This window comes from Carcharhinus amblyrhynchos, chromosome 20 (genome assembly GCF_965287045.1).
Source record: "Carcharhinus amblyrhynchos chromosome 20, sCarAmb.v2.hapA, whole genome shotgun sequence".
Taxonomy (NCBI): domain Eukaryota; kingdom Metazoa; phylum Chordata; class Chondrichthyes; order Carcharhiniformes; family Carcharhinidae; genus Carcharhinus; species Carcharhinus amblyrhynchos.
In genome coordinates this window covers 12,979,467-13,005,891 of record NC_137343.1, presented here as the reverse complement: position 1 = coordinate 13,005,891, position 26,425 = coordinate 12,979,467, and the positions used below count along the sequence as shown (strand labels likewise).

Here is a 26,425-nt window from a genome sequence, read left to right as displayed (position 1 = left end):
TTGAAACGTGGATAGATCAGCCATGATCTTACTGAATGGCAGAGCAGACTCGAGGGGCTGAATGGCCTACTCCTGCTCCTATTCCGTACGTCTGTATGTTCCTTGCCCCGTATCTGAAATTGATTTTTTTTTTTGGCCTTTGCTATGGTTTTCTGAACATGCCCAAGCAGATTTCTGGTTTCAATTGTGTTCAAAATTTGAGATTAGGAACAGTGTCTCCACTGTCCTTAGAGACAGAAATAATTCTTACTATTTTCTCAGATGTTCTGCACCTATCCTCAGTTGTTTAATGTAAAGACGCTTGATTCTTAACAATGGCTATTTGTGGCTGTTAGACATGCGGTTGGCCAAATAAAATTGGTGAGTGCAGGACTGAAACTCACAAAAGCCCAGGTTCGGTCCTTGATCTGTGCTGAGTTGGCCGATCGCAGCTAGGACAGAAGTTGAATAACACATTGACTCAGCAACCACTTAGCCAGGGAATATACTTGGCTTCCGCTGCTTGTGGATTGCCACTTTCAGATTGGAGGTGTGCAGACATCAGTTGAACATAGGGTTGAGTTTAATTTGGATGCGTGATAGTCAAATAATCTCCTGACCCTTTCGATCTAGGATGATAATTGTTTGAGAGATTAAAGAGCTGTTGGTGCATGTGGCATTGAATAACATAGAAACATAGAAACTAGAAGCAGGAGTAGGGCATTTGGCCCTTCAAGCCTTCTCCACCATTCATTTTGATCATGGCTGATCATCAAATTCAATATCCTGATTCCCCCCTTCCCCCCATATCCCTCAATCCCTTCACTGTGGTAGCACAGTGGTTAGCACTGCTGCCTTACAGCACCAGGGACCCAGGTTTGATTCCCGGCTTGGGTCACTGTCTGTGTGGTCTGCACAATCTTCCCGTGTCCGCATGGGTTTCCTCTGGGTCCTCCGGTTTCCTCCCGCAGTCCAAAAGACATGCAGGTTAGGTGCATTGGCCGTGCTAAAGTCTCCTTCTGTGTGCCCAAACAGGTGCCAGAGTGTGGTGACTAGGGGATTTTCACAGTAACTTCATTGCAGTGTTAATGTAAGCATACTTGTGACTGATAAATAAATACACTTTAAAAAGGTTAAAGGTTCAACTATGACTCACGATTCTAGACTCCCACCATTGGGAACATTCTTGTAGATGTTAGAGGTGTTGTACTCTTTGACAAAAAAGCTCATTGTTTCCTCAAACTATGACCCTTCAGGAGAAAATGGGGAGGTGTGTGCTGGAGCCAAGCTAACTTTATTCTGGGGGAGGAAGGGAAAAATGGATGTTCAGCTCCAGAGGATACATTTTATTTAACCCTCAACGACATTTCAGTTTGCAAGGACCTGGCCAAAAGAGGCTTCTAGAAGTGTCTGTAAAACTCTTCACCCTATTGAGGTCAATCTTTCTCCATTATGCCTTGCAGACACAAGCTGGCCGATCAGAAGACGAGGAAGACTATGTCGCGTGGTGATTTCAGGTTGCTACACTATGCAGGAGATGTCACTTATAATGTTATAGGTAAGCCAGGAGCTCTGGAGTAAGCTCACAACTGGTGGCCATTTCTAACCTTCTCTAACATCAATAAAAGCAAAATACTGCCGATGCTGGAAATCGGAAATAAAACCAGGAAGTGCTGGGAAGACTTAGCAGGTCTGGCGACATCTATAGAGAGAGAAACAGAGTCAATGTTTCGAGTTCAGTACGGCTCCTCCTCAAAACACAAGATAGGTTCTGAAGAAAAGTCATGCAGACTCAAGGCTTTACTCTGCTTCTCTCTCCACGGATGCTGCTAGACCTGCTGAGTCTTTCTGTTTTTGTCTCTAACTTTCTCTGGATACAACATGCGACACTGCGCTTCATGAATCTACCTGAGTCAAACTGGCTTTGAATGAATAATGATGGTGGTCATTGATTTCATTACACCATTCAATCTGAAGCTAGTGAGTGTGGAAAGCTCAGGATTTCCACATGCTGGCCCATTCTGTGCTCATTAGACAGACAGGAAAGTCTCATTTTGGTTATACATATTAAAAGGATGGCATTACTTTCCTTGTTTCATTGAGAGCAAAGACATTGTGAAGCTTTACAATATCAGAGAAGGTGGGTGACATGGTGGCACAGTGATTAGCACTGCTGCCTCACAGCACTAGAGACCCTGGTTCAATTCAGGTCTCAGATGACCATCTGCATGGAGTTTGCACATTCTCCCCATGACTGCATGGGTTTCCTCCGGGTGCTCCAGTTGCCTCCCACAGTCCAAGGATGTGCGGGTTAGGTGGATTGGCCATGCTAAATTGCCCCTCAGTGTTAGGGAGCTGAGTGTGTGCGTACATAGGGATAGGTCCTGGGTGGATCATTGTTGGTGCAGGTTAAATGAGCCAAATGGCCTCCAATCTATGATTCTATCTGTTGGATAATTTATGTCTGCAAAGTTTGCACCTAATCATATTCTGGAAAGGTATAACTGTTTCTCTCATTCCCATTCAACTAGGATTTCTCGATAAGAACAATGATCTGCTGTACAGGAATCTCAAAGAGGTGAGCAACTCAAGAAGGGCAATTCTAGTGTCACCACGGAAGGAGGTGTTGGAAACTCTGGAGGTGGTGGCCAGTAATTAAACGGCAAGAACATTCCCTGATGTCATTGTGGCAATTATCAGAATAATGACTAACAGGTAACAGCTGAGCCAGGAGGTGCCAGTATAATCTATTGGATATCAATCTGTGTCAGTTTCTGGCGAGTTGATGGGCCCGTTGACTGAGTGACAGGGCAGGTCAATATGAAAGAGGAAGAATAAGTTTCATTGTCAAATGCCTCCGACCAGCGAATGCTTCTTTATCACAGAACATTGAAAGACACAAGTGAACATCCAGGGTTCATGATCCAGGGCAGCACCAGGGTTCAAAAAGAATAAATGGGAAAACTAAGTAAATCCAATCATTGTGATTAGATAAGACCAAACTTTAAAAGCCTGAAGATTGCACAAGGGGCAAATTTTATGTTAATTGTGTAAATTACACTTTATAATTTTTTAATATCAGATTGAATTCTGTGGATCCATGGACGGCAGAGTGGCACAGTGGTTAGCACTGCTGCCTCACAGCTCCAGGGACCTGGGTTCAATTCCAACTTTGTGTGGAATTTGCACATTCTCCCTGTGTCTACGTGGGTTTCCTCTGGGTGCTCCGGTTTCCTCCTGCAGTCCATAGATGTGAAGGTTAGGTTGACTGGCCATGCTACATTATCGGGGGGATTAGCAGGGTAAATACTTGGGGTTACGGGAATAGGACTTGGGTGGGATTGTTGCCAGTGCAGGCTCGATGGGCTGAATGGTCTCCTTCTGCTCTGTAGGGATTCAGTGGGTTCTATGATTGGCCATTCTAAGTTACTCCTTAGTGTCAGGGGGATTAGCAGGGTAAATATGTGGGGTTATGGGATTGGGGCTGCGTGGGATTGTTGTCAGTGCAGGCTCTACCTTCTGCAGTGTAGGTCTTCAATGATTCTATCACATGCACAGACATTGCTCAGAGGTGCATCTGAACGAGGGGGGGGTGGTAGGACAGAGGCAACATCCTACATAGGTAACCTGTTCCTAGGCTTCAGCCTATGGACGCAATTAACATACAGATCTTGGCTCATTTCCAAGCAACCTCTTCCTAGGCCTTAGTCTTTATATAACTTTATACAACTGATCTAGTTTATATGCTGAAAGGAACACTGGAATTGATGGTGGTGGGAGGGAGAGAAAGTGGATGACTGTCTCTTTGAATCTCCCTTTCCCCCTCTTAAAGGAGTTTTACTTTCTTCTACTAACTGACCCAGAATTTGCACTCAGCAGTGAAGCAAAGTAACTCATCCCTGACCACGAACAAAGCTTCCCATAAAAAAAAACACTAGGGATCTCTGTGACGCAGGCCTCCCCTACCCAACATCAGCTTGAATCTGGCACCAAGTCAACCGGACTTACAGACTTCCACCAACTGTGATGTCATGAAGCAGGGTAAGCAGCCAATCACGTTGAAGTTTCCTCACAGACAGCAAAACCCAAAATCATTTTGGATTTTCCAGAAAGCAGAATAAATGATTGGGACAGGTCTGAGGGATTCAGACAGGAGCTGAAATATTGGACACGGTAAGAAGTCTCACAATATCAGGTTAAAGTCCAACAGGTTTATTTGGAATCATGAGCTTTCAGAGAGCTGCTCCTTCATTAGTTGAGTGGTGAGGTCTCATCTGATGAAGGAGCAGCGCTCCGAAAGCTCGTGATTCCAAATAAACCTGTTGGACTTTAACCTGGTGTTGTGATACTTCTCACTGTGCCCACCCTAGTTCAACGTCAGCATCTCGAATGGAATGCTGGCCTTTATAGCGGGGGGGGATAGAATATAAAAGCAGGGAGGTCTTGCTGCAACTGTTCAGGGCACTGGTGAGGCCGCAGCTGGAGTACTGTGTGCAGTTTTGGTCGCCGCACTTGCGCAAGGATATTTTGGCCTTGGAGGGAGTGCAGAGGAGGTTCACTAGGCTGATACCGGAGTTGAGGGGGTTGAACTATGAAGACAGACTAAATAGACTGGGCCTGTACTCATTGGAGTTTAGAAGGATGAGGGGGGATCTTATAGAGACGTATAAAATAATGAAAGGGATGGATAGGGTAGAGGTAGAGAGATTCTTCCCGCTCAGAAAGGACAGCAGGACTAGAGGGCACAGCCTCAAGATAAGGGGGGGACAGTTTAGAACGGAGTTGAGGAGGAACTTCTTCACTCAAAGGGTGGTGAATCTCTGGAATTCTCTGCCCATTGAAGTGGTGGAGGCTATCTCGCTGAATATATTTAAGTCATGGGTAGATAGGTTTTTGATGGACAAGGGAATTAAGGGTTATGGGGAGAAAGCGGGAAAGTGGAACTGATCCACTTCAGATCAGCCATGATCTTATTGAATGGTGGGGCAGGCTTGAGGGGCTAGATGGCCTACTCCTGCTCCTATTTCTTATGTTCTTATCTCCATATCATAAAATATTGGAAACTAAAATTTAAACAGTAATTTTATAAATACATGGAATTCCTTTGGAGAGATCTGGCATTTAATAAATGTACAATAACTCTTGTCAAAATCAGTGAGAATGTTTTACAGTAATTATGAATTTAGTGCACTGCTAAAATCCTAATGATGCTTCATTCAATAAGGTGTAAATTTTTTACAAGTTTTGAGAGTGAGAATAGGATTATAAGGGTGGAAGTTTTTTCAGTGCAGTGATTCCTAATTGATTGTTACCTCTGGGGGATCTCGCCAGTGTACCCTCTGAAGAAGTAGAATCTCAGGTTGCAACTTTTGGATTTCCGGAGTTAACCGCACATATATTGCCTCCTGAAGTTACTGTCAGTTTCACAGATGTAACGTAGCCAAGTACTGACAGTTTCCCCATCATTACTGATGTATATTTTATATGTCTCAAAGCTTTGCTGAGATTACATTAGTTTCTACGTTGTAATAGACTTTATTCACATATGTCTGCCCGTTGCTTACAGCTTTTGGCTTCCAGCAACTTCGATAGTTTGTTTTTCTCTGTGTTCACACCCAGGCTTAACTAATCAAACACGGTGAGTATCAATTGTAAACAGACTCACCTAATCAAACAAAGATAGCAGGATTTTCCAGCCACCCTTGCCCCAAGGTTGGAAAATCCCGCTCAATTTTACATGGCCCGTGTCCCACCTGCTACGATTCCTACGGCGGGTGGAATGGGAATATTCCATCCAAAGGGTGGGATTCTCTGATGGGAGGCAGCATACCATGTCCTGGCAATAGGATCTTCTGGTCTCACCCTTATCAATGGTAATTTCCCATTGACTCCATCCTCTTGCTGGCAGGAAACCCACGGCAGGGGCACTTCATCAGTGGGATCAAAAATCCCACCGGTGTTGGCAGCCAGAATGTTCCGGCCAGAATAATTGAACACAACAATTACTATTGTAAAATCTGAGCCAACTGCCACCCTCTCCCCCCTCCCACATCCCCACTGCCCTCCTTGGTCCCTTTGCCTTTGGATATATTTTAACTCTTGAACATAGAACATAGAACAGTACAGCACAGTGTAGGCCCTTCGACCCTTATGCCAAACTTTGTCTGAAACCAGGATCAAGCTATCCCACGCCCTATCATTCTGGTGTGCTCCATGTGCCTATCCAATAACTGCTTGGAAGTTCCTAAAGTGTCCATCTCCACTATCACAGCAGGCAGTCCATTCCATACCCCAACCACAAATGCAAAGAAATGTCATCTGTAAAACATCAGCTCTGTATCAAAGTGTAAATATGTTACTAATAGCTCTTTGTCTCTCTGTGCAGGTAATGTGTGGTTCTACAAACTTCATAGTTAAAGAATGTTTCAGCATTTCTGAATTGGATACGAAGAAAAGACCTGAGACAGTGAGTATTCACTTTGCAGTTGCTGTCCATTTAAATCATTATTGGCTAGAAATATGTTCTTGAGTTTATACCTTGTAAAGGCCAACTCAACCAATGACTTGTTAATAGGCTAGTCCCGATCATTTTCTTTTCCATTAGTTTTCTCATTCTCCTGTCCTGAGGGTGCCATTCACCATGTGAGAGCCAAGACCATTTTTGCTTCTCTTGGGGGAATAGTGGGAAAATCTTGGAAAGATTATCAGGCTGTTTCCTCAGCCTTTTGAACTGCATCATGATTGCTCCTTCCGTGATCAATGGGTCCACAGCAGCCAATTTGTACACAGCAAGCTCCCACAGACAACAATGAGATAATCTTATCAAAGGAAAGATATATTGGCATTGGACTCAGTCCGGAGAAGGTTCACTAGGGCGATCATAAGGACATAAGATCTAGGAGCAGGAGTTGGCAATTCAGCCCTTCGAGCCTGCTCTTGTTAGTTAATACAATCATCGCTGATCTTAGCTCGGTCTCAACCCCACTTTCCTGCTTTGGATGAGTATGTTCAAAACTAAGATAGGCGTTTTTAATCGGTAAGATAATCAAGGGGTTATAGGGATAAGGCGGGAAAGTGGAGTTTTTCTCATTGAGGGCAGAGCAGACTCAATGGGCCAAATGGCCTACTTCTGCTCCTACGTCTAATGGTCTGTTTTAGTGATGTTAGATGCTGGATAGGATTCCAGGGAGAACAGCCTTCTTCAAATAATACGATGGGATCTTTAACAGCCATTGGAGAGGACAAGACGGAAGCTCCGATTAACATCCAGGCCAGAATTTTATCACCCTGCCAGCCATGGGAATCAGACTGAGGGAGGGGCGGGCCATAGGATTGTCCTTTGATCTCGGGCAGGATTTTACAGTTTTGGGACGAGCGAGGCCATAGAATCCACTCCCCTCCCACTCCCCATCTCTCAGTACCGCATTGGAGCAACAACCCAGATTATATGCTCTGGAGTGGGGTCTGAACCCATGCCCTCCAGCGGCACAGTGGTTAGCACTGCTGCTTCACAGTGCCAAAGACCGCACAGACTGATTCTATCGACCCCAGCCAGAGAACTGAAGTAATTTTGAATTGTAAAATAAGTCAGGGTTTGTTGCAACATCATTACGTTTCATTAGATAATGCTCATCATTGGAGCTCTGGAAGGAACCACAGAGAATTTTAATCAAAAATAATAACAGCAGGCAGTTTATTTTCATGCAAGTCATTGTGAGTTACATCTTGCCACCCTAAAGGAAAAAAAACAGTAAAATTTGGAAACGAAGGGTACAAGTAAAATTATTCTGAGCTGGTCTTGTATTACCTTAAAATGGAATTCTATTTTTTTTTAACCGGGATTTGAACATTTGTGACTCGTTCTCTCTCTCTGACATGCTACTCATTTCCATGACTGTTCCTCCTGCAACAGGTGGCCACCCAGTTCAAGTACAGCTTGATGGGTCTGATTGACATCCTGATGTCAAAGGTGCCTTCCTATGTCAGGTGTATCAAACCAAATGATGCCAAGCAGCCAGGTGAGACTCAGACTTTGCGCCGCCATCTTGAATATTGTGGAATGTTGTATCGAGACTGACCTGGGAATGCTTGATGCTACCTTAGCTGTCAGACATGAGCGAGCCCTCCGTTTCCCAATGTTAATATCCCTCATCTTCATCAGCCCATGACTCAATGAAATTTTAATAGCAAGGTGCTGGTAATACAAGTGTGGGGGCGTGGGGGGTGGTGGTGGAGTCATGGGGGTTGGTAGGGGAAGGTGGGAGGAGGGAGAGTGGGTGGGGTTGGTGATACACTGTGAATGGTAGGACTCTGGGAAGTACTGAAGATCAGAGGGACCTCAGAGTGCGTATCCACAGATCCCTGAGGTGGCAGGGCAGATAGATAAGGTGGTTAAGAAGGCATGTGGGCTAGAATTGTAGAATTCCTCCAGAGCAGAAGGAGGTCATTCAGCCTGCATCGACAACAATTCCACCCAGGTGCTATCCCTATACCCCCACATATTTACCCTGCTGCTCTCCCTGACACTAAAGGTCAATTTAGCACGGCCAATCAACCTAACCTGCACATCTTTCGATTGTGGAAGGTAATCGGAGCACCCGGAGGAAACCCATACGGACATGGGGACAACATGCAAATTCCACTTGCCTATATTAACAAAGGAATAGAGACAAGAGCAGGGAGGTTATGCTGGAACTGGATACAACTGGTGTGGCCACAGCTGGAGTACTGCAAGCAGCTCTGGTCACCACAATATAGGAAGGATGCGATTGCACTGGAGAGAGTGCAGATGAGATTCATCAGGGGCTGGGTTGGAGGGTCTGAGCTGTGCGGAAAGATTGGATAAGCTGGGGCTGTGTTCCTTGGAGCAGGAAAGATTGAGAGGGGACCTGATAGAGATGAATAAGATTAGGGTGATAGCTGGGGTGGATAGGAAGGCACTTTTTCCATTATTAGAGGGGTAGGTAACCAGAGGGCAGAGATTTAAGGTAAGAGATGGAAGGCTAAGAGGGGAGTTGAGGAGAATTCTTTTCACTCAGAGGATGGCAGGAGTCTGGAACTCATTGTTTGAAAGGGTGGTTGAGTCAGAAACTCTTGCAACATTTAAGAAGTATTTAGTTAATCACCCTTGCTGCCGTAACCTCCAGGGCTATGGACCAAGTGCTGGTAAATGGGATTAGTGTCATCAGACCATTGTTTACCAGCGTGGAAACAATGGGCTGAATGGCCTCCTCTGTGTTGTAAATGTCTATTAATATATAATGAATTGCTAAACTGACCCACAGCACGGAATAAATTTGTGTTGTAAGCACATATGTGATGGTACTGGCAAATGGAATTTATTCTCTTTCTGTCACTATCCCCCCATCCCTCCTCTCGCTCTCTCTCTCTCTCTGCAGGCAGGTTTGATGACATGTTAGTAAGACATCAGGTGAAGTATTTGGGCCTCATGGAACATCTTCGTGTGAGAAGAGCAGGATTTTCTTACCGCAGGAAGTACGATGCGTTCTTAAAAAGGTAACGCTATACACGGGCTGAATGAGGCTGTTGAGTACTCAGTGAAACTTTCACACCTCTTACAGGGCATGTGACAGGGCTGCTGAGTCTAGAACCAGGTGACAGAATAAGCAGCAGGCCATGTCAGACTGAGATAAGGAGGAATTTCTTCACTCAGACGGCGGTGAAACTTTGGAATTCTCTGCCCCAGAGGACTGTGGAAGCTCAATCTTTGAGCAGGTTCAAGACAGAAATCAATAGATTTCTGGACTCTAATGATATCAAAGGATATGGTGATAGTGTGGAAAAGCGGCAGTGAGGGAGATGATCAGCCGAATAGAATGGCGGAGCAGACTTGATGGGCTGAATGGCCTACTCCTGTTTCTTTGTTCCCACCTGAAGACCAAGAAGCTTTTCTTTCCCATATTAGGCCACGTGAATGGAACAAATGTGGACATTCACCCCCCCCCCCCCCCCCACCCCACCTGCCCCCCACCCCCCCAGTATTCCGACCAGTGTAATTCTTGTTGGACTTTGACACCATGCTGGACTGCCACTCTCCAATACTTAATCCAGTGGGTTATTCCTCCTCCACACTGTGCACTGTTAGCCCGTTGTCCAGCCTTGGGAGGGTGTCACCCTGATTGAGCTTGTCGGGCAGCACGGTGGCGCAGTGGTTAGCACTGCTGTCTCACAGTGCCAGGGACCCAGTTTCGATTCCGATCTCAGAGCACTGTCTGTGTGGTTTGCACATTCTCCCCGTGTCTGCGTGGGTTTCCTCTGGGTGAGTTACATTATCCTGTGAGGAAAGTTTCAGGGAGTGAGAAATCAGCTGACAATTCCTCTGTTTCCCTGATGATTCAAGTTGATAACCTGACTGTCCAAGAGTTCACAGGATTATAGAATTCCCACAGTGCACAAGGAGGCCATTTGGCCCATTGATTGTTGTGCTAACAACAATCCCCTGTAACCCTACATATTTACCCTGACACTAAAGAGCAATTTAGCATGGCCAATCAATCTAACCTGCACGTCTTTGGGCTGAGAGAGGAAACCGGAGCACTCAGAGGAAACCCCCATGGACATGGGGGGAACTCCACACAGACAGTGACCCGAGGCTGGAATTGAACCCAGATCCCTGGCGCTGTGAGACAGCAATGCTAACCACTGAGGTGGGAGAGTGGGGGAATGCAAATGAAAACATGGAAATCAAATGGACTCCTTTCCTTAACACACTGTCCATGCTGAGGTTGGAGTTACACGTTCACATTTCAGTGTTCTTTTCCTGTAGGTATAAATTATTGTGCCCCGAAACCTGGCCAAACTGGAATGGACCTGCCTCAGAAGGGGTTGAACGGCTGGTGAAGCATATTGGCTACAAACAGGAGGAATACAAAATGGGAAGGTACTTAAAGAAAATGTTCACCGTACAAACGTTAAAAAAATCAATTATTATTTTTTCTTGGACACTGAACGAATCAGGAATCATGAAATGTAACATACGATCAGCTATGGTTTTATAGAATGGTGGAGAAGGTTCACTGGGCCAAATGGCCTCATCCTGCTTCCATTTCTTACCATTATTCAATGTATCATAACGCCCACCCCGAATGTACAGTGGACACACGAGGATAGATAGTCCTCTGCTTCACCAAACCTTTGGGTGATATTGGAGCAGCTGAACAGTGAGATTTAGAACTCTTTATGCAGATTCCCAACCATCTCATCAAATGTCTGACTTTTCTGTGTCAATCTTGCCGGATGCCAGGAATGTTGGGTCAATTATAAATGGATGTACCTGGACACGACTTTTCTGATCCTTGCCTTGGCCAGTTCCCCTCTTACCCCATTTCCCACTCTTCCAAAGCTCTGCAGCCCTTACCCAGCCTGGCAAAAACATCACTCGCTCACTGGTCTTAGAATCATAGAATCGCTACAGCGCAGAAGGAGGCCATTCAGCCCATCGTGTCTGCACTGACTCTCCAAATGAGTATTCCGCAAAGTCCCTCCCTCCGCCCTATCTCTGTAACCTCATGCACTCACCCTGGCCCATCCACCTAGCCTACACATCTTTGGACTTATTCTTTCATTGACCTGATTGGGTCGGCAGCTCTGGGAGGCAGGCGACTGTCCTCAGTTAGACAGTGGCGTGAATGGGGGCTTCCTTACTGGGTGCCGCCTGTAAAATGTCCCTCTAGCACAGTGTTAGATCCTGAGCTGTGGGAAACCTTGGCACAGAGTTCTCCAAGTATATCCTTAAATCCACCAGGCCCAAATAGCTCCTCCCTTTGAGCTCCAAATCATTCCGCAGTCTGATATTCGGGTGGAATCTTCCATTGACATCAGAAAGTTGGAGAGTTTTGATGAAGACGCCACAGATGATTTCTGTCTTTTTTTGTTTTTCAGAACAAAGATATTTATCCGATTTCCAAAGACACTGTTTGCCACTGAGGACGCCTATCAAGCCAGCAAGAACGCCTTAGGTGAGCTGATAGATCGTCTCTCTCTGACATTCTGCTTTGTAAACAATGGGGACAACAACAACAAATGTTTGTATAGCACCTTTAACATACTGAAACCTCCCAAGGCATTTCACCAAGGAGCATTATAAAACACAGAATGACATCAAGACACAGAGGATGGAATTTTATCGGCACACCTGCCCAAGGCTTATAAGATCCCGTCTGACTTTCCTGGCTATTTTTCATTTGTTCGTCGAAACTGGGCATTGCTGGCTGGCCAGCGTTTATTGCCTATCCCTATTTGCCGGAGGGCTACTGAGAGTCAACCACATTGCTGTGGCTCTGGGGTCACGTGGGCCAGACCAGGTAAGGATGGGAGATTTCCTTCCCTAAAGGACATTAGTGAACCAGATGGGTTTTTCCATCAATCGATAATGGTTTCATGGTCATCAGTAGATCCTTAATTCCAGATATTTTTTACTGAGTTCAAATTCTGTCATCTGCCATGGCGGGATTCGAACATGCGTCTCCAGAACATTAGCTGAGTTTCTGGATTGATAGTCTAGCAATGATACCATTAGACCATTGCCTCTCCTTTGTGTCTCACATTCCACTCTCTGTAAACTTGAGGTCATTCAGAATTCTGCTAACCGTGTCCTAGTTCACATCAATTCCTGTTCACCCTTGTGCTTGCTAACCTACATTGGCTCTCGGTTAAGTAAGTGACTAGAGCTTTAAAACTCTCATCCTTGTTCTCAAATCCCTCCATGGCCTTGCCCTTCTCCATCTCTATAACCTCTTCCAGCCTCAACTGTCCATGGCATCTGCATTGCTCCAGCTCTGGCCTCTTCAGCATCCTTGATTTTCATCACTCGAGCGTCATACATTCGGCTGCTTTGGCACAGGAATTTCCTCCCTGAACCTCTCCAACCCTTGACCATGACTTCCATCTTTAAACACTACCCCCCGCCCCCCCACAAAGCCTATGCCCATTTTGATCACATGACCTGACATCTCCTTACGTGCTTGGTGTCAGTCTGCATCTTATAATACTCCTGTGAAGCACCTTGGGACCTTTCATTATGTTAAAGGTGCTACATAAATAAAAGATGTTGTTGTGACACTGGGCTTTGTACCCAGAACTGACTCTGTTTACATGTATCGCCCATTCAGTCCTCATCATGGTTCACTGGAGAGCGATTGGGAGTAGAAAGTCTGGCTGATGTTTGTCTTCTTTTGTTTAGCATTTTCCAGGATGGATTATATTTCACTCTGGCCTGTCCCAACTAACGGAACTCAGGCTGAAAATTACACGTAGGACACTTTCCTCGTGTTTAACCAATGGTGCCTGAGGGCCAGTGCAGACACGGTGGGCTGAAGGGCCTTTTTTACGGTGTAAGATTCTATAATAATGCCTCCCGTTTAAAATTATCTTACAACTCTAAGGTCTTTGCGTTCCACAATTTTGTGTATCCCTGATTTTCCATCATTCCATTAATGCTGCTATAGCATCAGCTCCCTGGAGCCTGAGCTCTGGAATTCTCTCCTTCAACCTCTCCCTGTCTCCCTCCTCCTTTCGGACATTCCTTAAAACCTTGCATCAATCTTTAATTGGCCCAATGTCAAATGTCTGATAAGCCTCCTTGATAAGTGCCTTGGGATATCTTGGGTTAAAAATGCTATGTAAATGCAAATTGTTGTTGCAGTACTCTATCCCAAAATCAGATGGTGTGATTACTCACTCACTTCTGCTCAGTGTCTACCCTGGAAAGCCCTAAATGAAAGACAGCAATCATCAGCCAGTCATTCTGCTCCTTATTGCACTCCAGTGAATTGTGACGAGGAGTGAAGGGGCATTACATGTAACATGGAAACAAAGCGAAGGTGAAGAAAGATACTTTCCTCTCCTCCATAGACAGCTGGATTATTAACCTTTGACGATACTATGCTATTTTGATATATTTTGTGATTAATTTGGGGTTGTTTTAAGAGGCAGTGTTTTGTTACAAGAATCAATTTCTCTGGGAAAACGTGCAGCTCAAATGCTGAGAATGCAGGATAGTAACTGATTTTAGCCAGGAATGTATTACTTTGTAACAGTAATGGACCTTTTATTTATGCATGTTCTCCTGGGTTTTAGACTAGGTATGCAGAGTTATGTGAGTTTTAATGAGGTTTTTCAGGGACAGACTATTGTGGTTAATGGGAGTAGCTAAGCTAAGAGGAAAAACAATTTCAGTTTCATTCTATAATAAAGAGCAATTGCTGTCCGGAGCTAGTGGAAGGAAGAAATGTCTCTTTGTCTCTGTCTCTCTGTCTCTCTCTCTCTCTCTCTCCCCCTCTCCAGAGGCTTTCTGAAAGCTCCAATACTGTTAAGCTAGGTCACAATCCAGAACACCTGTGTTTTGCTAACTAATTTTAAAGAGTGTTTTAAATCAATAAGATAAATATTGCTTGATTGGGAACTAATGGTGATAGGTTAGCAATTAAGAATTGTATCTTGCCATGTTTAAGTACTGTTCAATTATTAAAAGTTAAGCTAATTCCTTTGTTATAGTTAAATGTATTGTTAATCAAAGTTTGTTTTGATAAAATCTCCCTAGTGCGTCAATAGAATTGTGCCTGGAATGAAACATCTTATCTTCACACTAATGCCAAAATATAAAGTTGTTGGGTTCTAATCTGGCTTCACAATATACATTGGGGTTTCTGATCTGGTCGCCTAACAAATGGCTGGGTATTTAGCTGGGTGAACCATTCCTAAATGTAGTCAATTTACCAACCAGTTTTCATCTCTTTCTCCAGTTGCAAAGCTCCAGGCCAAATACAAGGGCAAAATCCAAAGGGGGGAGTTTCAGAAACAGAAAAAGGCAGGTAAGAGGAAGAGAAGCCGCAATGTTGGAGCTCCTTTACTCACCTTTTTATCTCCTTCACAGCCCCGTGGATAATTTTAACCTCATGCACATTAGTAAGCTGACCAGATTCGGTGTATGAAATTTATTTTAAACAATGTCTGACTTTGCCCACTATTTAAGTCAACAAATGATGATATTGGAGAGATGTTCCGATTGAGGTTTAGCTTAAAATTACCCCCAAGGTTTCTCAAACCAGTCAGCGTCTTTTCTAGCTCTTCAGAAACCTGTTCATGTGCATGCCATGCATTCTTATGTGACGCAGGGCACGATCTCAGGCCCCTGCTCATGTCTGTCAGGTCAGCCCTGATCTTATTAAATGGTGGAGCAGGCTCGAGGGGCCGAATGATCTACTCCCGTTGACATGTCCGTATTATAATTGGGAAAATGAGGGTAGGGTACGGGATGAGGAAAGATGCAGTGGTGGAGTTCGGTGCAGAAATGGAAAGTCATGATCTCCGAGGGATTAATGAGCAGGTTTGGCAGGGATTCATGACTTACTAGTTATAAACTCTCTATTTATAAAAATATCAAACAGGAGGGAAACTGCCTGTTTGGTTGGTTCTTGACCGTCACTCAAACAGCTAATGAAGTTTCGATTGGCTTTTCCCTTGGCTTATTGGATGGCCATTGGTGGCAGTGCGGGGGGTGGAGGTGGGGAACAGGGTGGTTAGAGGCAGGATGTCACATGATGACAGCTCCAGGAATAGGCCCAAGCAGAGTTGGCAAGCCTAGGCCCAAAGTTAGTTTTTAAGGATTGATTTTCCCCTATTAAAGGAACGTCCCTGATTCTGCACTTTTTATTCATTGCAGCGATCAAAATCGAAACCTGCTGGAGAGGAATTCAGGCAAGGCAGGATGCAGGGAAGAGAGCCTGGGCTGTGAAAGTCATCAAAAAGTACACGGTCTCATACTTTTTACTTCACTTTTTAATCAAGGGAAGAATGCGCGGTCTATCCAAGAATTAGCGACATGAATCTTTTTTTAATGCAAACGCACCAATTGTACAGCAAGGATTAGTAGAACAATAATTTGTTCTTTATCTGAAGCTACAACTACATAAAGTACGTACAATGAGAACAGTGAGGCTGCGTAGAACATGTCGGATCTGTAGGATTGTTGCACTGTTCTGTCTGAAGATTCTTGGGATTATGGATCACATCCTGTGTTGTGGTGGATTGTGATGAATGGGAATTTTAATGCGGCCCTTAAAGGTACATCACATTAGTGAGTACAGGTCTAGGATGGCACAGTGGTTAGCACTGCTACCTCATAGTGCCAGGGACCTGGGTTCAAATATCAGCTTGGGTCAGTGCCTGTGTGGAATTTGCATGTTCTCCCCATGTCTGCATGGGTTTCCTTTGGGTGCTCCGGTTTCCTCCCACAGTCCAAAGATGTGCGGGTTAGCTGGATTGGCCATGCTAAATTGTTCCTTAGTGTCAGGGGGACTAGCAAGGATAAATGCTTGGGATTATGGGGTTAGGGCCTGGGTGGGCTGTGGTCGGTGCAGACTTGATGGATCGAATGGCCTTCTTCTACACTGTAGGATTCTATGATTCTACATTCGATCCAGCATTTCACCCAATATCACCTCATTAAGGACAAGCAGTAAGCAGAGTTTCCACCCCTCCCCACAGCATGTTTCCGGCAGCAGAGGTGACCTACCATTGACCACTGGAAGGATCCTGTGTTCCCACAATGTCAATGGCATCTTGCTCTGTTTGCCTGGGAACCTGCCATGGGGAAAGGGGGGGTGGAGTGGGGATGCCATTGGAGGGACAGGTAAATCCGGCTGGTGGGAAGGTTCGGAATTTCAACGCATTATCTTTGAACAAAAAAAGGAAGGGGGAAAAGGATTAAAGTGTACTGCCCCTTAAAGAATGCTGACCCTTTAAGGATTGTTCCCCTAAATTCTTGCTTTCTTTTCTCCCTCAGATTTATAAAAGGCTTCATGCTGAGAAATCAACCAGTTTGCCCAGAAAATAAAGATTTCTTGGCCTTTGCACGATCGAACTACCTGTTGAACCTTAGGAAACATCTGCCACAGAATGTTCTAGACAAAAAAACTTGGCTCAAGCCTCCTGCCTTTATGGAAACGGTAAGGAGAGGCAAATATGGACGCTTTCTCCCATTTTATGGCAACATGTTTTAGCAATGGTACTGGAAAAACGAGGTCTTGTGGGGTGATGGGTGGCGTCTCTACCTCTGGGCCTGAAGGTCCGGGTTCCAGTTCCACCCAGGACTCAATAGTCAAGGAAGATGATGCATTCGTAATGCAGCAAACAGCCTGAGTGTCCCAAAAAAAGGCAGTGGGTGGTAAGAGCGGGAACGATTACTGGCTGGCCCTGTGAAGGGAAGAAAGTTGGACCTTCTACCATCCATAGCTCCAGGCAGCAACATGCTTATAAAAGTGCATTTACCACAGCAACAGTGAACTGTAACCCACCACCACTGGAAGATAAATTACTAAACAGTGAGAAATTTTTAAAAAAATTATGTGACTATTTTCTTGGCCCAGCAATGATCTCTATTCTCTGAGTAGATTAGATTATATTACATTCTTCATGGATTAGTCATGGCAAATGTATAGGGTTATGGGGATAGGGCAGGGAGAGGGTCTGGATAAGATACTCTGTCAGAATGTTGGAGCATACTCAATGGGCCGAATGGCCTCCTGCACTATAGGGATTCGATAATGAAAATACTGACTCGTGCTTTGCTATAGACTGGATTGAGTGGAAGGACCTGAGTGAATCTTTTATAGTTCTGGGCTCCTTTTTGTTATCCATTCATGGGATGTGGGCATCACCAGCATTTTTTTGCCCATCCCTTAGGGCATTTAAGAATCAGCCACATTGCTGTGGGTCTAGAGTCACACGTAGGCAGGGCCAGGTAAGGATGGCAGATTTCCTTTCCTGAAGGACATTAGTGAACCAGATGGGGTGTTCTGACAATAGTTTCATGGTCATCTTTTTAATTCCAAATTTTTTATTGAATTCAAATTTCACCATCTGCCATGGTGGGATTTGAACCCAGGTCGCCAGAGCATTACCCTGGGTCTCTGCATTACTAACCCAGCGACAATATCATGAGGCCACTGTCTGCCTCAGATGCCAATCAGGTAGTGAGCTGCCTTTGTCACATGCAAAAGGCAGTGTTAAGAAAGAAAGTAAAGGAGTAACTCTGGAACAAGTGGAGAGGCACTCTAGGGTTTCTACTGCGCCAGGGACCTGGGTTCAATTCCGTCCTCGGGTGACTGTCTGTATGGAGTGTGCACGTTCTCCCCGTGTCTACGTGGATCTCCTCTGGGTGCTCTGGTTTCCTCCCACAGTCCAAAGATGTGCAGGCCATGCTAAATTACTCTTTAATGTCAGGAGATTTAGCAGGGTAAATGTGCGGGATTACGAAATAGGGCCTGGGTAGGATTGTGGGCAGTGCAGACTCAATGGACCGAATGGCCTCCTTCTACACTGTAGGGATTCTATGATTCTATTTGTTCTGTTCCGACAGACCTCCGAGCTGTTGAGGAAGCTGCACACTCGGACTTTGATTCGAAAATACTGCAAGGGGATCTCTGCCCAACGCAAGCTCCAGGTAATCACTTCTTTCAGACTCCTAATCATGAGGTGGAACCATAGAATGTTGTAGCTGAGAACAAGGCCGTTTGGTCCATTGTGCTTGCATTGGCTGTATAAAAGTCTTACCTGGTAGTCCCACACCCTCAATCTTGCCCCATAACGCTGTAATTGTGATATATCCAATTCCTTTCTAAGAGGTAAAGTGTTGAAAATAAAGCAGTCTCACCTGACAGGAAGAAATTTTCCGCTATGTGTTAGCTGCACCTTCTCAACCCTTACACCCAGGCACTGGGGCCGGTCTCATTGATCAAGATGCTCAGTAACTGCGACATATCTAAAAAGTAAAGTTTAAAGTAAAAAAGTAAAGTTTATTTATTCTTCACAAGTGGCTTATATTAATACTGCAATGAAATTACTGTGAAAATCCCCTAGTTGTCATACTCCAGCACCTGTTTGGGTACAACAAGGGAGAATTTAGCAAGGCCAATACACCTAATCCGCATGTCCTTGGACTGTTTAAGCTTTATCATATCTAATCCGTGTCGTCTTTGGGTTTATTGATGTCTGTCAGATTACTGACCAGTTCTGAAATTCAGTGAAGCCCAAAATCTGACAGTTGCCATCTGTGACAGACCAAAGCTGTCATCGGTTCCTTTGTTGTGCAAGTTTCCTGGTGAACATTTAAATCCAATCTGTTGTTTTCGATAGTCAAATGTGGGCAATGTTCTGCCCCGTATTTTTGTTCCCTCTTCTGGTACCTCACCCCAAGCCACTTGTTTACAGGCATGGATGAAGACAGTGTGATGGCAGGCTATTGGACTGTGTGGGCAGCATCTCAGCCCATGGCCAAGAGACCTGTGCTTTTTGCAAAATGTGGGTGAGGGCAGGTTTGGGCTTGGCTCTGATGCCCCTCCGCAGTCAGACAGATTATTGACACTCTCTAAATCATGGAATCATAGAATGCCTACAGTGCAGGAGAAGGCCATTCAGCCCATCGAGCCTGCACCAACAACAATCCCACCCAGGTCCTATCCCCATAGCCCCACATATTCACCCTAGCAATCCTCCTGACATCCCCCAACACTAAGGGGCAATTTAGCCTGGCCAATCCACTTAACCCACACATTTTTGGACTGTGGGAGGAAACTGTAGCACCCAGAGGAAACTCCTGGAGACACCGGGAGAGTATGCAAACTCCACACAGACAATGACCCAAACCGGGAATCAAATCTGGGTCCCTGGCGCTGTGAGGCAGCAGTGCTAATCACTGTGCCACTGAGGCACCCCAGAAATCAGTGACAGGCAACGTAGGCTAGTGAGTGGGCTATATAAATGGCGCTTCTTCATCTCAGTGAACCATAAGATTGAAATTGGGCTTGTTCACTAACTGTGACCCTATGGATAAGATTAAATACATTTAATACATGCCAAATATTTCATAACGAGTTATAGAAAATGATTAATCATTGATAAATTACTAGAACGGTCAACAACGCAAAAGTAAAGTGGCAAAAGTAAAATAAACATTTTCACCTTGATTGGACATGAAGGAAGGGCACGGCTCTCAGAGTCAATGTTGTGAGTAATCAGCACACACCTCACTTCACTCGCCCTTGCTTTACGTGAGTATTAGTTCATCACACCAGCAGGAAAAAAAAATGCTGGTGGAAACCAGCAGAGTGTGGCAAGCCTACTGATGGGCAACGGTCAACAAGATGTCTCATGGGCTACACTCAGAACTCAGATGGCCCTCAGATTGCCCACCACTGCTCAAGAGAGCTCACGAGAATGGTTGGATGGATAAGATAGCAAAGGAACTCAGCAATAAACCTGGTATCACCACCTTCTGGAAAAAAAACCAAGAGAAAATAGAGAAATGTCTCTAACATCCTCCTTTTTCTCACTCAATATGCCTTTTGCACAGATGCAACAAAAGGTTGTGGCCAGCACACTGTTTAAAGGAAAGAAAGATGGATATCTACAGAGCGTCACCAAACCCTTCAGTGACAGCAGACTTCGTAAGTATTCACTGAGATCCCTCGGGGCAGAAGGAGACAACAAAAGATTCTGAGGGTCCTTTGGCTACGACACGGATCCTTCTCAATGTGACATGTTCTTCATCCTCAGGTGATCAGGATATCAACCCGAAGGTTCTTCAGTTGATCCGTCACGAGCGACTCAGGGTAAAGTTCCAAATTCAACTCAGAGACCTTGTCTGATGGGTGGACAATTCGAGAGGCAGTGACTTGGTGGTGGATTCCAGCTGGGGACATTTGTGGTTCATTTTGATCAGAGTGGGCCTTATTGGGAGTAGGGGGGGGTAAATGAGTGGTGTTGCTGACCTCCAGGGTCATTTTAACCTACCTCATTGGGGAACAAACCCATGGAATCGAGTGATAAACCATTTCCACCCCAGATCAGTAGTGTTCTGTGTTACCTACAATGGAGACTGACAGTTGGATTGTAAAACCAGTGTGGGATTTGAACCCATTTCTTTGCCAATAGGTTTATTTAAAATGGTCCCTGTGATTCCTACTGCAGTGCAACCTTTTTTTGAAGTACATTTAGCTCAGCTTTCTAAAAGTTAAAATTGTATTTGTAACTGCCAGAGTGAGGAATCTATCATTTTTTTATTTATTAGTGTCACAAGTAGGTACACATTAACACTGCAATGAAGTTACTGTGAAAATCCCCTAGTCAGTACCCTCTGGTGCCTGTTTGGGTACACTGAGGGAGAATTTAGCATGGCCAATGCACCTAACCAGCACATCTTTCAAACTGTGGGAGGAAACTGGAGCATGCAGAGAAAACCCACATAAACACAGGGAGAATGTGCAGCCTTTGCACAGACAGTGACCCAAGATGGGAGTGGAACTCGGGTCCCTTGGGGCAGTGAGGTAGCAGTGCTAACCGTTTCTCAATTAACTGCCTGCTCTGCCTTTAATGTAAAACAACAGCAAGGTTTCCTGCAAAGGGATTTTCCCATGGTGGCACTGCTCGTGTCCTGTATATTCTGAATTTGCAAAGGGAGTGAAGAGGTTATAAACTTTAGTCACCTTGAGGTATAAGGTTTAGTAGTGCCCAGTTTGGGATTAGGCAGAGGCTGGATATTATCCTTCAGGGAGGAAAATCTCTCATGGAATAAAGGCAAAATATCGTGGATGCTGGAAAATCTCAGCAGGTCTGACAGCACCTGTGGGAAGAGAATAGAGCCAATGTTTTGGGTCTGGATGACCCTTTGAGGATTTTGCCACATAATCCCTCTTCTCTAGTTTCAAAGCACTCCCCTGGAGACTCAACAGTAACTACCTGCCATCCTCAGTGGGATGGCACTTTACATCTCAAATTTACAGCTGGGATTAAACCATTGTCACTGTCTAATTCGATGTTCAGGACACATTGTACTTGTCTCTTTTTTTTTTTGAAGTCCCCCCCCTCACCTCCAGAAATTGCTGCTAACATTGTGATAGCACTAGAGGGAGTACAGAGGAGGTTCACCAGGATGTTGCCTGGGATGGACCATTTGAGCTGTAAGGAGAGACTGGATATACCTGGGTTGTTTTCTCTAGAGCAGAGAAGGCTGAGGGGGGACATGATTGAGGTGTATAAGATTATGAGAGGTATGGACAGAGGAAACACTTGTTCCCCTTGATTGAGGGACAGGAGATTCAGAGAGGATTTGAGGAAAGCAAATTTACTGAGGGCAGTGGGAATCTGGAATGCACTGCCTGGCAATATAGTGGAGACTGGAAATCTTACAACCTTTAAAAAGTATTTGGTTGAGCACTTGTAATATTATAACATTCAAGATTATGAGACAAGTGCAGGAAAATAGGAATAGTGTGACTTTAGTGGTCGTTGCAGTCGGTGTAGACTTGGTGGGCTGAAGGGCCTTCTCTGCACTGTATTACTATGACTCTATTGGAAAGCAGTTCTTTATCTAGTCTTTATGAAGCTCTCGGGAAGAAACAGTAAGATTCCAGGAGATAGATTCAGAGTCAGAACTGCTACATGTGCTGTTAAGACATGGATTCCTTTATTATCCTTCTAGACTCCCTCTGCTGGTTCATGTGCAAGATAGCCATTAGTGGACAAAACGCCCTGTGCAATTTCAATACTCTACAGCAATCACACTTAGCCAGCAGGATTGACATCAGAATTTGATTGCTTTCCAAACTGGATTGAAGCTAATTATTGCATTGTAATTAACATAAGATCAGCCAAAGAGAAAATTGAGGACCTGCAGGGCTTCTCTGACTTGGTCTCACAATTAATTATTTATTTGTTCAGTGTGTGCATAGTCACAGAGCCACGTAATATACTTATCAGTGGTTAGATGGTGTTTCTCAAGCCCACCTTCAGGTTTAGTCAGCAAATACTCCACGACAATATGTCATTGTTTGGACTGCAGCTGGGATGGTCTTGGTAACCCTACTGATGTTGGGTGACTGCACAGCGGCCTTGACCAGTCTGCAAATGGTTTAAAAGGTCCACTGCCACCATGGGAGATCAAAGCTGGGGTGGCACAATGGTTAGCACTGCTGCCTCACAGCACCAGGGATCCAGGTTCAATTCCGGCCTCAGGTCATTGTCTGTGTGGAGTTTGCACATTCTCTCTGTGTCTGCATGGGTTTCCTCCCACAGTTTAAAGATGTGCGGGTTAGGTGGATTGGCCATGCTAAATTGCCCCTTAGTGTCGGGGGGTAGCTGGGTAAATATGTGGGATGACAGGGATAGGATCTGGGTGGGATTGTTGTCAGTGCAGACTCGATGGGCCAAATGGCCTCCTTCTGCACTGTCGGGATTCTATGATTCTGGATACATGATCAGTTGGATCTCCAATGAGAAAGTGATTTCTGATGGATGTTTTCTCTTACCAATCTTCCTGCCATAGGTCCTCAGTGGATACTCCTCGGAGTGACCAATTTAACCACTTGGGGAGATGTGAGAGAAGGTGTACAGGCTGGTGGTCCGAGGAGGTCCCTAAATAGTACAGGAATGGGTTGGAGTAGATCTCCTCCTGATGTGGGGTCGGGGGGAGTGGGAAACAGGGTGAGGGGATGCACTTTGTTGAGTTGAGTTGCACATCAATAATTTGGTGTGAGCAGATTGGTCCCCTAGTGGCTGTAGTGTTCTGCAGTTGAATACATACAGGGTAATAGGAACAGAGATCTTTAGGGTCTTGCTTTGTGATCCCCGTGAGGTACTGGTCAGTTTATTCAAGAGTTTGTTATGGGTTTTAATTTTTTTTCTGCCATCTTGCTGAGGTGCAACCTCTATCAAGGTTGATGCATAGATAAACAGAATGGGGGGGATCACATTTCAGTCTCTGGCCATCTCTGGTGATGTCCAGTTCCCTCTTAGCATTGGTATTGTGAAGGTGAAATGTGTTAGGGCGCTATATCTTAGCATAGTCAGACAGTTTTGAAATATCATTTTTTTAATGAGTCTTGCCCATGCTTACCTTGTAAGCCCACATATTTACAAAGAAATTAGGAGAAGTAGGCAAATTCAGCCCTTCAAGCCTGCTCCATCATGCAATCAGATCATGGCTTATCTCTTAACGCTGCTAATCCCCCTAACCTACACATCTTGGGACACTCAGGGGCAATTTAGCATGGCCAATCAATCTAACACCCACATATCTTTGGACTGAGGGAGGAAACTGGAGCACATGGAGGAAACCCGTGCAGACATGGGGAGAACGTGACTCAGTGGTTAGCTGCCTCACAGTGCCAGGGATCCGGGTTCGATTCCCAGCATGTCTGTGTGGACATTCTCCCTGTGTCTGTATGAGTTTTCTCCGGGTGCTCTGCTCTCTTCCCACACTCCAAAGGTGTGTGGGTTAAGTTGATTGGCCAAGCTAAATTACCCCTTAGGCCCTGATATTACTGGCACGGCTACCCGAGGCTGGTAAGATTGTGCACGATGCCAGTGGGGAATGCATTTGTATGAGCCTTGCCTGCTCTGATTTTGGGACATCCATGCTGGTAAAATCAGGGCCTTAATGTTGGGAGATTAGCAGGGTAAATAAATGTGGTTACGGGATTAGGGCCTGGGTTGGATTGTGGTCAGTGCAGACTTGATGGGCCAAATGGCCTCCTTCTGTACTGTAGGTTTTCCATGTTTCTAAATGTACAAATTCCAGACAGTGACCCGAGGCCGGAACTGAACTTAGATCCCTGGCACTGTGAAGCAGCAGTGCTAACCACCGTGCCACCATTGTTACTTATGGGCAAAGACAGGGAAAAGGAGAGATTCTAGGAAAGGTAATTTAGGTTCAACCTGATCCTGACTGTGAGCGTTTGATGATAACTGTGCTACTTTGTTTTCAGTATGGTGTTCCTGTCATTAAATACAACAGAAATGGCTTCAAACCAAGGCCAAGGCAGCTGCTCCTGATGCAAACAAAAGCCTACATCGTCGAAGAGGACAAAATCAAACAGAAAATCGAATACATGACTCTCAAAGGTAACAGGCTCTGGTTATCGTGTTCAACTAACGTTTGGTGAGGACAGACCAAGTATGGAATCCTGCTGCTGACTGCTTCAATTGCACCCAGAGACAGATCAAATAGGGAAAGTATTACTTAAAAATCTAGTAGAGGCCTGTGGAACACTTGTGGTGTAATTTTTATCTTTATTGAATCCCTGTCACGTGGTTAAGGGTACAACTGATGGTAAACGTGGGTTATTCCGAATCTCAGGGGGTTTTGAGACCACTGCCCGCAATTTGACATAATGCGAGGAAAGGTTTGAAATCCAGCGAGTGATGCCCCAGCCATTTTGTGATCATTTTAAATAAAATAAAGGTTTATTAAACAATAAAATAAACGGTAAGCACTCTTAACTTAGACAGTGGCAATACACAGTATCACTAACTTAATCCAGTTCTAAACACCTTTATCTCGCGACAGAAAATCCACAACATCTCATAGATTTTAAAAATCCATTCAAAAAATTTAGCAACAGTTACCACACTAGGCAGTTATCTCTCTATTGGTGTTTGCTTCTGAGATAAAACAAACAACTGGCTTCTCAAGACAATCTTTCCTCACAGACCTGGTCTGCTGGGGTAAACAACTATTCCTGATGAATTTGAGATCAGAAGCAGCTACCCTTGCACAGGATTAATGGACTATTATATCCAGTTTTTCCCTTTCAATTTTCCCTTTCTGAGCTAACCTCTTAGAAGATTTTACAGCCTCGCTCAAGTAAGACTGGAAATTCCTGCCCAAGGTCTGCATTAGGGTTAGGACATTTCTGTTGTCCGCCCTTCGCCTGCTCCAGTTCCGTGGCAGGTGGGGCGGTAGAATTCTAACGGTCTATCTTCATTTTGTGAGTTTACCATTTAGAATGTAAAAGCAATGTTCACATAGTGGGCAGGATTTTAAAAGTTTATCTATTGCTGTCACAAGCAGACTTACATTAACACTGCAGTGAAGTTACTGTGAAAATCCCTTAGTCACCACACTCCGACACCTGTTTGGGTACACTGAGGGAGAATTTAGCATGGCCAATGTATCTAACCAGACTGCAGGAGGAAACTGGAGCACCCAAAAGAAACCCACGCAAACACAGGGAGAACAAGCGTGGGTTTCTTCTGGGTGCTCTGGTTTCCTCTCACAGTCTGAAGATGAGCAGGTTAGGTGGATTGACCATGCTAAATTGCTCCTGAGCATCCCCAGATTTTTAGGTTCGGTGGATTGGCCGTGGTAAATGCATGCGTGGGGTTATGGGGATAGAACCGATGGGAGGGCCTGAGCGGATGCTCTTTCAGAGAGTCAGTGCAGACTCGATGGGACGAAAGACCTCTTTCTGCACTGTTGGGATTCTATGATTCTGGGACTGAGATTGTATTTGCCTGTGTTGAAAATGTAATTAATTCATCGTTGGCAGCTATGGGTGTGTGTTGGGTTGTAGTTATGCCAGTGTTACTGAAGGGGAGGAGGACAGGAATCCTTCCTGTTTCCATTTGTTTTGCTGCGCCCTTGGCATTA

General features: G+C 44.9%; 1 protein-coding gene across 1 annotated transcript in view; it reads left to right on the top strand.

The window, feature by feature from the left end:
- The window catches only part of myo1ha (myosin IHa), a 70,959-nt gene that overhangs the window by 32,406 nt on the left and 12,128 nt on the right, over positions 1-26,425 (top strand). The window contains exons 14-27 of the mRNA XM_080208669.1: positions 1,443-1,537; positions 2,511-2,557; positions 6,365-6,445; positions 7,892-7,997; positions 9,378-9,495; positions 10,766-10,879; positions 11,881-11,957; positions 14,742-14,810; positions 15,662-15,746; positions 16,784-16,946; positions 18,359-18,442; positions 20,351-20,444; positions 20,554-20,609; positions 24,762-24,897. Of these exons, the coding sequence (XP_080064795.1) occupies positions 1,443-1,537; positions 2,511-2,557; positions 6,365-6,445; positions 7,892-7,997; positions 9,378-9,495; positions 10,766-10,879; positions 11,881-11,957; positions 14,742-14,810; positions 15,662-15,746; positions 16,784-16,946; positions 18,359-18,442; positions 20,351-20,444; positions 20,554-20,609; positions 24,762-24,897 (1,325 nt within the window). The remainder of the gene's footprint in view (positions 1-1,442; positions 1,538-2,510; positions 2,558-6,364; positions 6,446-7,891; positions 7,998-9,377; positions 9,496-10,765; positions 10,880-11,880; positions 11,958-14,741; positions 14,811-15,661; positions 15,747-16,783; positions 16,947-18,358; positions 18,443-20,350; positions 20,445-20,553; positions 20,610-24,761; positions 24,898-26,425) is intronic.